At 40.0% G+C, this 14,128-nt stretch overlaps 1 protein-coding gene across 2 annotated transcripts in view; it reads right to left on the reverse strand.

The window, feature by feature from the left end:
* Positions 1-14,128, reverse strand: part of PGGT1B (protein geranylgeranyltransferase type I subunit beta) — a 38,219-nt gene that overhangs the window by 6,946 nt on the left and 17,145 nt on the right. For both annotated transcript variants that reach the window (XR_010793827.1, XM_066616144.1), the window contains exons 5-8: positions 11,267-11,399; positions 3,061-3,106; positions 399-583; positions 37-145 (exon numbers count right to left, since the gene is read on the reverse strand). Coding sequence is in view for 1 of the 2 variants with exons in the window: in XM_066616144.1 (XP_066472241.1) it covers positions 37-145; positions 399-583; positions 3,061-3,106; positions 11,267-11,399 (473 nt within the window). In the remaining variant the exon portion in view is untranslated. The remainder of the gene's footprint in view (positions 1-36; positions 146-398; positions 584-3,060; positions 3,107-11,266; positions 11,400-14,128) is intronic.

A 14,128-nucleotide genomic window follows, 5' to 3' on the forward strand; every position in this document is an offset into this window, starting at 1 on the left:
CTCCCAACAAACAATCCCCATAAGTCATAGGTTTACCTGGATGACTGTCTGGCCATTTAGCAAATCCACCAACAAGGCGGTCTTGAGTTGATAAGATGTAATTTCTATTCTTTTCGTAGTTTGTGTACTGGAATATTTTCAGAAGCTGAAAGAAAAAAGTCAATCAATTTAAATATCACAGAAGCAGTGTCAATTTTCACTTGAATCAGCAATAAAGAACAGTATCTAGTAAGTTTTAATATCCTGACAAATGTATTACTAGAGGTAACAGTAGGAAAGAAAATATAAAATTTGATATTAAATGTCAAAAGATTATAAGTCTGTGTACATTTAAGTATGAAAAAGAGCCAATAAGTATACTATGAATAGCAAAAATTCTACTTTTACTTTCATATTACCTTAAGAGTAGCTCCCACCCAAAATGAATAGCAAGTATCTACAGGTTTGTTGGGTCGGCCATGATAGCCATTCTGTTGCCTCATGATGCACCATCTCCTTATTCTGTCCAGTTCTTTCTCTGAAAAAACTTCCTCGAGTTTACCCATCAGGCACAGTGATGCAATACCACAAAAAGTGGAGCCACCTATAAGGTGAGAAAGAGTTTCCTTACTATATTTTGCAATGATGCACTCAGTTAGCAATGAAAATACAGGTTAATCTCAAGTTTGCAATACAGGTTGAGCCTCATTATTTGCAAGGGTTCCATTCCAAGCACTCATGTGGATGGCAAAAAAAGCACTAGAGCAAATCAATTTAAAAAACAAAGTTTCTTTGCTCCAGTGATTTAAAAACAGCCTTGATGACCTTTGTGATGTAAGATAAGAGACATTAAGAAGATAATCCATCAATCAGTCCTCCTCCAAGTGCTTACAAAGGTGCTTCACTCCGCCCTTCTCTTCACCAATGCAAAGTGATCACCTTTCTTTCATGTGCTCAGGGGGAAGTGTGGGGTACGCTGGAGAGAGAAGGACTGATGGATTGTCAGCCAGCTGCCTCCCCTCTCTCATATATTAAGGAGGTTATTGTTAAAAGACTGTTCAGTTTTCTAAACTGATTTTAAAGGGGTGCATTTTTCCCCTTCTCCAGGGATCAGCACATTCCTTCTCATTTGCAGTGGCCATTCATGTTGAGTCAAAAAATCCATGTATAACAAGGCTGGACCTGTAATGGACCTCCCTGGACGCCTAGGGAGGTACGTGGGGCGGCAGCAAGAAATAGGGCCTTCTCAGTAGTGGCACCAACGCTATGGAATTCCCTTCCCCTTGACTTAAGAATGGCTCCCTCTCTTGAGACTTTTCGGCAAGGCCTGAAGACCCTTCTGTTTAAACAAGCCTTCTGAGTTCTCAGCCTTTTAAACATCTTTTCAACACCTTTTAATATTTTTTAAATACTTGGTTACAGGCCTGATTCTTTTATGATTTGCTGCTCTATGCTCTTTTTACCCAATTACCTTTTATCTGACTACTGTTTTTATGATATGTGTTATATGCTTTTATCTGTTTTTTAAATTATGTTTTTAATCTGTTTTAACCTGTTGTAAGCCGCCTTGAGTCCCTTTGGGGAGAAAGGCAGGGTGAAAATAAAGTTATTATTATTATTTATTATTATTGCTTATAAATTCATTTGATCACACAGAGAGTTCCAAATGGGGATTTAAAAAAACATACATTGTTGGGTAACACAAAATATAATTTCCAAGCAGCAAGCTTCTCAAACATATTACTACTTGTTTGCTAGCCAGTTGTTAATTGCACTGATGACTGATCTGGTTATCACAGATCATAGAACAATATACCATGTTTCCCCCAAAATAAGACCTACCCTGAAAATAAGACCTAGTGTGTTTTTTGAGAATTGCTGAAATATAAGACCTACCCGAAAATAAGACCTAGTTGTGATCAGGGCCAGGAAGGGGGGGCAGGAGGGGTCCTCGGGCAGGGCGGGTGGACAACATAACTGGGAACGCTGCACTCCCACGCACCACCTAGAAAGCGTCTGCTGTGCTGCCTTGGGCAGAAGACACTGAGGAGGAGCTGAGGTGGGAAGCAGCAAGCGAGGCAACCCTGCCTACCGAGCTCTGAAGCTCTCCACACCTTCCAGGAGTAAGTCCCATTAACTATAAAGGGACTGACTTCTGAGTAGACAGGCAGGCAGGCATCCTCCTGGATGCTGAGGGGATATTTTTGTACGGTATATTTTTGCACTTGAATGATTGTGGATTGTTGCACATTAAAAAAAAAAGACCTACCCCAAAAATAAGACCTAGTGTTTTTTTGAGCCAAAAAAAATATAAGACAGTGTCTTATTTTCAGGGAAACACGGTAAGTCAACATTTACCAAAGCAATTAAGTAGCAAAGAGAACTACTATTTCCCTATTACTACTGCTCCATTCCACAGGACACTTTGGCCAGAGAAAATCAGACTGTCATAATTTCTTTCTGGCTGCCACACTACTTAAGGACTGTTACTTTAGGTACAGCCAGATGCAACAATATGCAGGGTTCCAGGACTGGGAAGATCACACACTCTTCGCTGCCCCACTGTATGTGTACAACTTTTCTCTCTTCTCACTCTCTACCCAGGAATAATATCTAGCCATTGTTATGCTGACTAAAACTGAGCCTCATGATACTCCTTAAAATTGACCTCACTTCAGGGACTGGCTCCATTCCACCACATGTTAGCCACATGTACAAACTTCAGGCTCTTGTTTCCTCTAATTCAGATTTCTTTAGTCTGAAAACCTAACAGTTATTCCAGAACTTATGTGGAAGTGAGAACTGCTCAGACAACTCTGGCAAGCATGACTGAAGATGCGATGGCTCAAAAAAAAAACCTAAAAAAAAAAACTAGCCACCCTTCTCAGTGAAGAATGATCAACACAGCTATTGCTTGCATGACAGGAAGTTTCAACAAAATTTGCAACATCCAAATGTTATCAATGTTTGGGTTGAAGACAAAGTGAACAACAAAGTTTCTCAGAATATACAGTTTTCAATGCAAAAAAAATGCTGATGTTGTAAATAGGTTAATACAGACACTAATGCAAATGCTCTTACCATGAGATTCAAGTCCTGCTCCTTGGGCAAGTCCATTATCATAGGACTGAAAAATAAAAGAAAGCCAATTATTCTTGCAAACTTTTAATGCCTACTTATTTAATAATTACTTTAATAACATACTTCAATAATGACATTAAAATCTAGGGCCAGGCTGCAAGACTCTGGCCTAAAGCCAATTACATTCCACATCACAACCTAGGAAACAATGTATCAAAGGTAGAGGAGGATTTTAGAAGTTGTAACCAGATATGGAAGGCAAGGCAGTAACTCCAATCTAGATGAGGTATTAATGTACGCTAAGGTATTTCCAAGACTACTTCCACAAAGTTCTGAAGCATCTCAAAATTCCTCAGCAGGCCCATCCCTTGAAGAGGGTAACTGGAGGGCACTCTGGGCCTGGTACTTAGAGGGGTCCCACAGAGTGTTGCACCTCACTTCTGGTCCCCCCATGTTGCTGCCGCAAGCAAGTACTTTAACCAATTTAACTAACCAATAGTTAGAAGTGCAGGGTTAGGCAGGGGTTGATCTGCACCCAATTCTACGGGGGCTGGGTGGAGTCAGACAAGAGGGGCAATCCTATGAATGTCTATTCATCTGAAGGTCACCTGTTCAGGATCGCCAAAAGTACCAGGAGTGGCAAGACCTTGACAAGCTGAGCAGAGCTCTTTTGGATGAGAGCCAAAGAAGCAGCTCTGAAGCTCTTTGTGTGGGAGGAGATGGCAGCCATAATGTGACTAGACTGTGGGAAGATCCACCTGGAATGTAGTCTGTTCTTGAAAGATAGAACTTATCTGTTCATTGTAAAAACTCCTTTGGGGGTTTAGAGAAAGACTGCCCATGTAAACCGTCTTGAATAAGGCCAAAGGAGCAATCCAATGGCCAGAAAGGTGGTATATAAATACCTGTTGTTGCTGCTATTAATTATTATTATTATTATTAAGAAGAAGAAGTACAGGAGGCCCCTTGTATCCATGGGTCCCATATTCATGGTTCTCAACCCCCTCCCCATTCACGCTCATGACTCATCACTCTTTGTTAGCAAATGCTTTGCATAATGAAGATTTTACTTCCTTTCACTTTGGAACAGGAAACAGACAATGAGAGCCAAGACTCATAGCTGCTAGAGGAACACTACAGTAAGTGACAGTGAAAGTACTAACAGGAAGTCCTCTACTGTCCACTTGCTGTTAGTGTTCTCACTGCTGAATCCTATAGCATTCCTCTAATAGCCATGACCTCACTCCAGATTTGTATAGGGTAAAGAGAATATTAGCACTCCTGATCTTGGTCTTTCCCGTAATGACTTTCAGAATGGAATTTGCCTTCTTCGCAACTGCTGCACTACTGTGTCAACATTTTCATTGAGCTATTCACCAGGACCCCAAGATCTCTTTCCTGGCTTATCACTAACAGCTCAGGCATCACCAGTATATATGTGAAGTTGGGATTTTTTGCCCCAATTGTGCATCACATTTACATTTATTGACAAGGAACCACATTTGTTATTTGGTCCTCATTCATCCAGTTTTGAGAGATCCTTTTGGAGCCCTTCACAATCTGCTTTGGTTTTAATCACCCTGAATAGTTTGGTGTCACTTGCAACTTGGCCACCTCACTGTTTACCTCTAACTCCAGATCATTTATGAACAACTTAAAAACTATTGATCCCAATACAGATCCTTGAGAGAACCTACTTCTTAATTCCACTGAAAACTGCCCATTTACTCCTATTCTGTTTCCTGTACTTTGTTACCAATTCATAGAAGAGCTAGTCCCCTTATTCCATGACAACTCAAGCATCTTTAGTGAAGGACTGCCAAAAGTTTTTGAAAGCAGAATATATAATGCCTGTTGAACAGTCATATGGCAGAGGATAGCTAAGGCTCAAGAAATTTTGGTACGCTTTTTGGATCTTCGGAGGAAAAAAGTCTAGGGTGGATAACTATGAGGTAGCAAACACAGGACATAATCCTAACCCCTTATGTCAGTGCTTTCCAGCACTGACATAAGTGCAATGCAGCTCTGAGGTAAGGAAACATACATTCCCTTACTTTGAGGACGCCTCCGTGACATAAGGGGTTAGGACTGCGCCCACACTCTATGTGTCCCTACTTCCATGCCCTTTCCTGATCAAAATCTCAATTCACCAATATAAGTGTGCGCCACTTAACAACCATTCGCTTAATGACAGTCCGCATATATGACAGTGGTCAAAGCATAATAAAGATGCTCTTAATGAGGCAATCACGTCTCCCATAGTCTGCAACCGAGTGTCTGTTTATACAACAGAGAGGCTCTTAATGCAAAGAAGAAGCAGTTTATCTCAATAGCCTGTGCAGCCAGCTAGTGCCTGGCAGGAAGTGTCTGTTTACACAACAAACGCAATAGATTGGACTGAAAGTTCACTTAATGACCTAATCACATAACTATGGGGATGGGACAACATATCCCTATTGTTAAGTGGTGCACACCTGTGAAAACTGAATAGAAAAGGTTGCCCCTTACAATACCACAAGTGCATAGAGCAGGGATCTTCAAACTTTTGGCAAGAGGGCTGCATCAAATATCTGGCAAGTGTTGAGGGTCAGGAAAAAAATTAAATGTAAAATGTAAATAAATTAGAGATGGAACTTAGATGAGTGAATAAATTAATGAATGGGCTCATTCATTCAACCTCTCTGGCCCTCCAAAACACGCTCCAGACACAACCAGAGCAGAGCTCTGGTCGTGTACAGTTTGAGTGGGCCAGAGGCTTTCGGGGGACAAGAGGCTGGCCCCGGGCCAGTTAGAGGCTTGCTGCGGGTCGCATCTGACCCCCGGGCCAGGGTTTGGAGACCCCTGGCATAGAGTATTATTACACACCTTAAGATCATACTAGTCTTGTGTTTTTTTTGGGAGGGGGGGTGCCATACGTGCAACCCCAGCAATGGCAAAACCTGGGAGTCTGCTTAGATACATCGCTTTTTCATCATCACAATATGGTATTATTGAGGTCTGATATACATTGTGCAGTTGCATAGCCTGGCAGATTTACACCAGCCCCATAACTATCACACAAACAACTGCTGATGCACAATATCAGCAATATTGTTTGATTAAAAAAATCACACAACTGCTGATGAACAATAACTGGTCCTGCTAGCTTTGTGTAGCAAGTCCCCAAATTAAATCCTTGCCTAGAAGTTGGAACAGTGCTATAACACAGGTATGAAAGCACACGGTTGGATGGACTGCACCTGAATGAAAGTGCCAATGCAACTATTCATCTGGCTCTTGCCAGCTCAGTACTTTTGTGAAGACACCTTCTGCAACAGGGGTGACCAAACCTTTTGACAGGAGGGCCACATCATCTCTCTGTGTCAAGGGCCAGAAAAAAAGAATTAATTTACATTTCAAATTTGAATAAATTTACATAAATTTACACAAATGACTATATTGGAGATGGAACTCATATGAATGAATGAAGGTCTTGCAGTAGCTCAAGGCCTATAAAAGGCCTTGCACTAAGCAAGGCCAGCCTTTCCTTCACTGCTGCTGCATCACAGACATGAAACAGGAAGTAGTGGAGGGAACCCTCATCCCACAGCTCATGCAAGAGGTCAAACAGTTGCCCTCACGCTGAGAGCAGTTGCTTCGGGTCAGCATGGGCTCCAGCAAGTCTCTGGAGGGCCAGAGGCTCATTGGGGACTGGAAGCTCCCCGCGGGATGGATTGGGAGGTCTCAAGGGCTGCAAGTGGCCCCTGGGTCAGGTTTGGGCACCCCTGGTCTACATGAAAGTGTTAGTGAGACTGTCCTTAAATTGGGACTTCCATAAGTTGGATGTCCATAACTCGGGGACCACCTGTATAAGCTTTGGAAAGAATGAAGGGAAACAAATTATGCCTGACTTTCCCTAAAGTTATATCAACTGTCCCTGAATAATCTGATATTTGTGAGCTGTCACTCCTGCTTGTAAAAATAACTGGAAACTTTATCCTTTTAAAAAGAGGAAGTGCAAGCCTCCACCCACCCAGCAGTTACTGCAATTGTAGACAGAGATCTATTGCAGTCAGGAAATGTGTGAAATCATACAAACTATCAGGGCAGCAGGGGAGGATAACCCTTGCTTTCCCGATAGCAGAGTGGCACAGGAGCGTAGGAAGACAGCACAAGAAGCAGGCGATCCCAAACAGAGCCAAAGGAGCAGACACAGGCTTGTTTGTTGCAGAAGCATGTATTGGTAAAGCAGCAGGCAGAAGAGTAGTCAGTCAAACAGTCCAGGAATCAGGGTTACAGAGAGGCACAGTCACGATAAGCAGTCCAAGTCACAAAACAAACCAGCAGCACAACACGCAGAAACTCCACCACAGCAACCCATATCTGGTGTCTGCTCTTGCCCCCATATATACCGGGGCCAGCCAATCAGAATAGGGCGACCTCATAGTCACAAGACAGTCTTGTGACCCACTCTGATTGGCTGTCCCGTGGTTCATTGCACCACTCCACCATAGCCTCTGCACACAACTCCCCAGGTCACATGGCTCCCACCTGCAACAGGTGCAGCTGACTGCATCAGCATACATATACAGTACAGTGCTGCTGTTCCTTTAATTTACATTTCACAACAGGCCTGGACATCAAGACCCCTCCTGCCACATCCTGGCTTACAACAGGGCCTGGGATGCCAAAGGCCTGACACAAACAGAAAACTGATCTTCACTGTCTTGCTAGTATGGAATTTACAGTCCTGTTGAGCGACCTTCTGAGTCGCCAAGCAGATAACGTGACTACTCAGAGTATCCATGTCCTCCACTTTCAGAGAACATTGCGTGGTGCCCGAGTGGAACTCTCAGATGCAGTCTGGATGGGGACTGTATTCCTAGAGAATGCCTAGAGCCTAGAGAATCTAAGTTGTACAAAAACTGGATTACTTCTTATCGATCAAAGGTATCATTTGAATGCAACACCACTATGAAAATATTGATCTGAAATAATATTTGCCAGATCAAGATGGTGGCTACTGAAAAAATTACGTGTCTCAGCCACAGGCCAATTTGCAATACTGAAACTGTTTAATAAGCTTTATTTTCTTGCAAATAGTGACATAAGATATCATGAAAAAACCACATCTTTGTACAACAGCAATCTTCTAACAATGACATCTATTTTGTCTCTAATGAAGGGGACATTATTAGGACAAGCTAGAACAGTAGAAAACTAAACATACTCATCTGCCTAAATGACATTTACTTTACAGTACATAAGATTCACAGGCATGTCCCTCATATATCTACAAGTTTAATTTTGAACAGATATGATTTCATTTTCCATTATGCAGTTTCCTTTTAGAGAAAATGTCATGTTGTAAGGTAGCTACTATTCTGAATTTTAGTGCTATAAAACAGTCTAAAGTTTTACAGTAAAGTAAAACAGTATTGCCCAAACTGTGGGTTGCAATGTCACTGTTGCAACACAAAGCATTACTGGGAGCCACCAGAGGCCACTACTAGGTCACACTGGGCCCACGACCCACTCCACTGGCCTCTGCAGGCCCCAAAACGCCTTGTGGAAGCATCCAGAAGCGACTTCTGGTTTGCTTCTGCAAGGCATTCTGGGGACCGCACTGACGAATGAAGTTGGTTGTGGGCCTGGCACAACAGCAAGCATTGAGTCATGATCCAGTGCAGAGGATATGGTGAGTTGTGGTGGCACAAAGTTTGGGAACTACTGGAAGTGGTGAGAGATTTGGAAGTTGTACTGGAAGTTGTGAGACATCTTAAATATCACCATTACATATACATCTATATTTGTATTAACTGACCTCAACACAAAAACACCACTGCATTCAAAAAAGATCCTGTAAGTCCAGCACTCCAGGGAGGATAAGACTGAAAGTTTTGATAAAAAGAGTGTCCATCTGTACCTTTCAACCTATTATACATATAATAAAACATGAAAGTACATGGAAGCCTCTAAGAAATTCAGCTAACTGGACAAATTATGTATACAATGGATTACTATCCTATCATCACAACACACATTTTCCTATTTTAAAAAAAGTATAAAGATAACTGAAAGATTCATGTAGCAATAAGAAATGCATGTGCATATATTACAACTTGCGTCAAAGTAATAAGCCTAGTTAAGCTACACAGAATAAGTTGTAATTTTAAATTATGTAAGGTACAATCCTGGACACTGAAGATGCTCAAATTCTATGGATATGAATGCAATTTAAGCAACTCAACCACATATAGCACTGCAGGTGAAGTGCCTACTGAGCTTCAAAATGGTATTAATCAGTACAGAAAGAAGTGATCTGAAGTAAAATATCCAGCAAAATTTGTTCCAAAAGTATTTTATATCAAGCAATTCTTCATACAGAAATTTTGAGCATTAATTTCTACACAGCAATTCAGATGCTGGCTGCCTACATGGTGACAGAATTTTAAATAGCCTTTATTTCCCCCCCCCCCATCTGTTTGACCTGCTTTTCAAGGTCAGTGTTTTGGAGTACACTTGATTTTCCAAGAGTGTCATCAAGGGTACTCAAACTCAAGTGTCTCACTATCAGTGCTAACTATGGAGGCACTACTCCAGTCACTCAGTGCTTTCCCCACATCATATTAAGGCAAAAAAGCATGCCATACTCTTGGCACTATAAAGGACAGTTGATGCAGTACAGCAATCCCTTTTCAAGAAGGGATTAGTAGCAAAGCTACAGCCAACTGGCTACTGCCCCTCAAAAAGAAGGTCAAAGTGAAAGGGTTCAGAGAGGAGGCATTCTAATATGCTAGAAGAATGCATTAGCCACTCTTGCAGGCTTCAAACCTCTTGTGTGAACATCAGCCACTTAAAGTATCAGCAAAAAGAACACAAAACTCTGAATTCAATTATTAATTTGCAACTCTATGCTGTACCCTATTTGCATTGAGAGACAGCATTAGAACAGGCAACTACATGTTTAATTCAAAACACAGTTCTGGGTTCCATATTTAGGAAGGGCAAAAGCAGATCACAAGCAGTTGAAATTTAAATGTTGTAAACTAAATAAAGTTGTGACCAGATACTACAGGCATGTTTTAATCATATTAAGGAATCAGATTAAAATTTCACTGCTCCAACCAAACCAATATGATAAATAGAAGCGTACATATGAACGAAACATACATATGAATGGACAACCTTTTCCTATGAAAATAACTTTGAAGCCTTTTAGCTGGAAAATGCAATGTTGATCAATAACTTAATAGCAAACACACCAAAACTAATTTGCCTGCAATTCCATGTGATCATACTAGGGAGGACATCCCACGGAACTCAGAGGACCTTACTTCCAAACAGACAGAGAGGATTGTGTTGTAAAAATGTACTTTGCTCAAAAAAGGCAGAAACTATTAATAATTATGCATTGATTTTGCTTGGTATACTTAACATCTTTTGCCCAAAATAATAGGAAATATTTTTATATGAATGCTTCCTATTCTCTGTGTATATGTGCATGCACATGCAACAGATGATAAGTTCAACAAGCAAAGTCAGTACACTAAGTGGAAGCTATTTTGCTCAATAGTAATCATGAAGTCTCTGCTCTTATTTCTGGTATAAAAAGGAAAACAAAGCAGCATTATGCTATTACAGGTTGGGAATCCCTTATCCAAAATACTTGGGACCAGAAGTGTTTTGGATATTAGATTTTTCCATTATTTGGAATACTTGCATATACATAATGAGAGACCTTGGGGATGTGGCCCAAGTTCAAACACAAGATTCATTTATGTTTCATATACCCTTGATACTCATAGCCTGAAGATAATTTTATACAACATTTTAAATAATTTTGTGCATGAAACACAGTTTATTTCTCTAGGCAAAAAAATAAAAAAAAATGTCTCAAAAAGTTCCATATTTTGGAATTCCAGTTTAGGAGTACTTAACCTGTACCACAAATATTTCACATTTTAAACACTCTTACGTACTCAAAAAACTTTTAGAACGTGCCCTAATGTTGGAGACCCCTTATTCATCCTGTTCATGCCAAAGACAAAGTTGTGTGTATTGTACTTTGCATGAAATAATGTGGTTCAACTGCAACAATGTTGTTGGGAGAAACTGCTTTAGTTTCTTGATAACACACTGCTACAAAATATATATGTTCACAAAAAGAGCCCTTAGATGTATAAAATGGGAAAAGTCAAAGAAGATGACGTGTGGCAAAACTCACCATGCTTCTTCTAATAAAGTCTATGGCTTTCTTTGTATCCATCCCTGACCAATTGTTGAGCATGTAGCAAATACAAGAAGCGCAGTATACAAATCTCAGGTCATTTTCACTTCCTTCAAGGACCGCACAAAAACTGCAACAAATATTGACATTATACTGAATATGTGTGTGTGGTGTGTGTGTATATATAAGCGTTAACAGTTATTGCAACTTCCATACAATTAAATCCTGAACTCTTCATTATTTCTCAGGGGAAAAAATTACTAAAACCCACTACTTTCTCAGAGAAAATCATCATTTACTGACTGGGGCGACAGACCTTCACTGGGTGATTACAGGATCTCTGCATGAGAAGCTAGCATGTATATCATCCTGATGGCAGAGACAGAAATCTGCACTTTGTCCTGCCACAATGCTAACTGCTTAGCTAAGTATTTCATGTTTTGACTAAATGGACATACCCTCCCCTTCCCAGAATGAAAGTGGAAAGGCCAAAGGTTCTATAAGACCAGGAGGTGAAGGGAGAAATGCATCAGGAACCTGAAGCATGAATACATGCTTTCCTGAACCTCCTTCTCTGAACCACCCAACAGAACTGTCAACACCAGATGGGGGGGAGAGATTCATGTCCCCTTGGCAACATACCCTATTGAGGAATTTGAAGAATCTACAAGGTAACTATTCAATGCTCCTGAAGGAAGCCACTTGCACCTGTATTTCTTATGCCTATATTCTCACCCAAGATGGCAGCAAAATAATTTACCCCAATGATCCAAGTCAGTGTTTGCACACATCTGCCAAGGTAATATAAACAGTACTCATTGTCACACACAATTATAAATTTAATATTCTACATATTACATGAAGAAAAATGAAAAAGAGAGGTTCATACAACTTAATCAGGCGCCTGACTGGCTATTAATATTTTAAATAAGGTTTCATTGTGCGTATCCTTTTACCTGCTACTATACCAAATAGAACACTGATGAATTACGATAACAATTCATGCCAGAATCTCTCACCTGGCAATTTTCCCTAGCAATCACTGATAGCCTCAATGTAATGCAAATTATAATTTACATTTTAAGTGCATGCAATGTAATTTTGATCAAGTTTCCCTCAAAAACACAACAAAAACATAATCAACTGGTATAGAGAGAGAAACATGATTATAGTATTTCTATTTGTTCACCAGGAAATATGCAAAAATTTGAAGGCATCAAAATCTTAGTTTTCGTAATTGTCAACACCTGACATAAGCTTTTCAGGGCCTTGGGTTACAGTTTTCATTTGGCCAAAATCTGACTCATTAGGATGTTTTTTAAAAATACAAAGGCCTACATACAACTTTGTATGTAGGCCTTTGTTTTTTAAAACAACAACTTTGTATGTATGCCTGTTGTTTAAAACAACAACTTCGTATGTATGCCTTTGTTTTTTTAAAATACAAAGGCCTATATACAACTTTGGCTGTTAAATCCCACCACCCATAAGACAGGCACTTGATTCCAATTATCCAATCAGCAGACTCTGGGACACTCTTTCCTGTTCATGCCATGATCCTGTGGCTCTAATATACACTGTACATGCAATATCCTTTTTTAAAATCCCTCTTTCATTCCATCTCCACCTCCAGCATCATCCACATGTCACATGAGTATACTGTTCACCTCTCTTGCCATTTTCTAATTTCACTGCTCTCTTCTGCATCATCACATCCTCACCAACTCTGGTTATCTCCTCTCTACAAGCTGAAGCACATGTTGTCTGTACCAAAGCTTTAATACCACAGGCATAGTATACAAAAAAAATTCTTGTGGCAGCCAAAGGATGCCTTTGAATACAACCTATACATTCACATTTTTTAACCAACATCGCATGCTAGAAAAGAACTTTATAGGCTATTTTTCTTTCAAGTAGGATTAAGCCTTTTAATACTTTTGAGAGTTACTGGCTGGCCTGCACACTTGGTTAGTGCTTTTTATTCCATGTCGTATATCCTTAGGAGTATTGGCAGGTTATAGTTATTATCTCACTCTGAAGTTATTAACTCCATTATTTGCATTGTCTCTCACATAGGAATCAGGAGAAGACAGAGAAAAGAATTCTGCTCCCATTGAAGAGTCATTTTTTAAGTTCAATAAGTGGTAGGAAAGAGAAAATTATATCGCAGGATATACAGATTACATGTATAAACTAAACGCCATCATGGAAGGAAATTGAAGTCATGGTGTCATATTGAAATTCAAGTCATTCCAATCATATTGTGCTCATGTACAAATTGACCAGGTTACATGAAAATATGGCTAATGGAACACTCTCCCCACACTCAACTGATCAAAAATTTTCAAAATGTATATGATGGGGAAAAGTCAAAATACATTTAATACTGTAGTCACAAGAGAGAGAGACCACAGTCCGTTTTAAGGCTGCATACTAGAAGTTTACTTTATGAACTACATTCAGAGTTAATCTAAATAATGCATAGCCAGCTTCATATTTCTCTCATGCACCAACCTATGACTGAGGCATTATATGCTATTTGGAAACCAAATCCAAACATGGCCTTTAAGGCTTAAAGTAACAGAAGTGACTTCTACTCCTCAAGTGCTTTCTTCAGTCCTCAGCAACAGTTGAAATATGGTACCCAGAACTGGAACTGACAACCTGAATGCTCACTTTCCTCATCACTTTAATAACTTGTAATCACTTTCTCTTTATTCATTACTGTAATCACTTGCAATGGCAAACCGACTCTATACTCAAATTTTAGATAAAAAGGAGATACAAATTCCACATTTATAACTATGTCCTCTCCTCTTCAAAAAAAAAGCACGATTGCTAGTTGCACCTGCTTTCTGG

The sequence above is a fragment of the Tiliqua scincoides genome, chromosome 2, assembly GCF_035046505.1.
Source record: "Tiliqua scincoides isolate rTilSci1 chromosome 2, rTilSci1.hap2, whole genome shotgun sequence".
NCBI lineage: Eukaryota > Metazoa > Chordata > Lepidosauria > Squamata > Scincidae > Tiliqua > Tiliqua scincoides.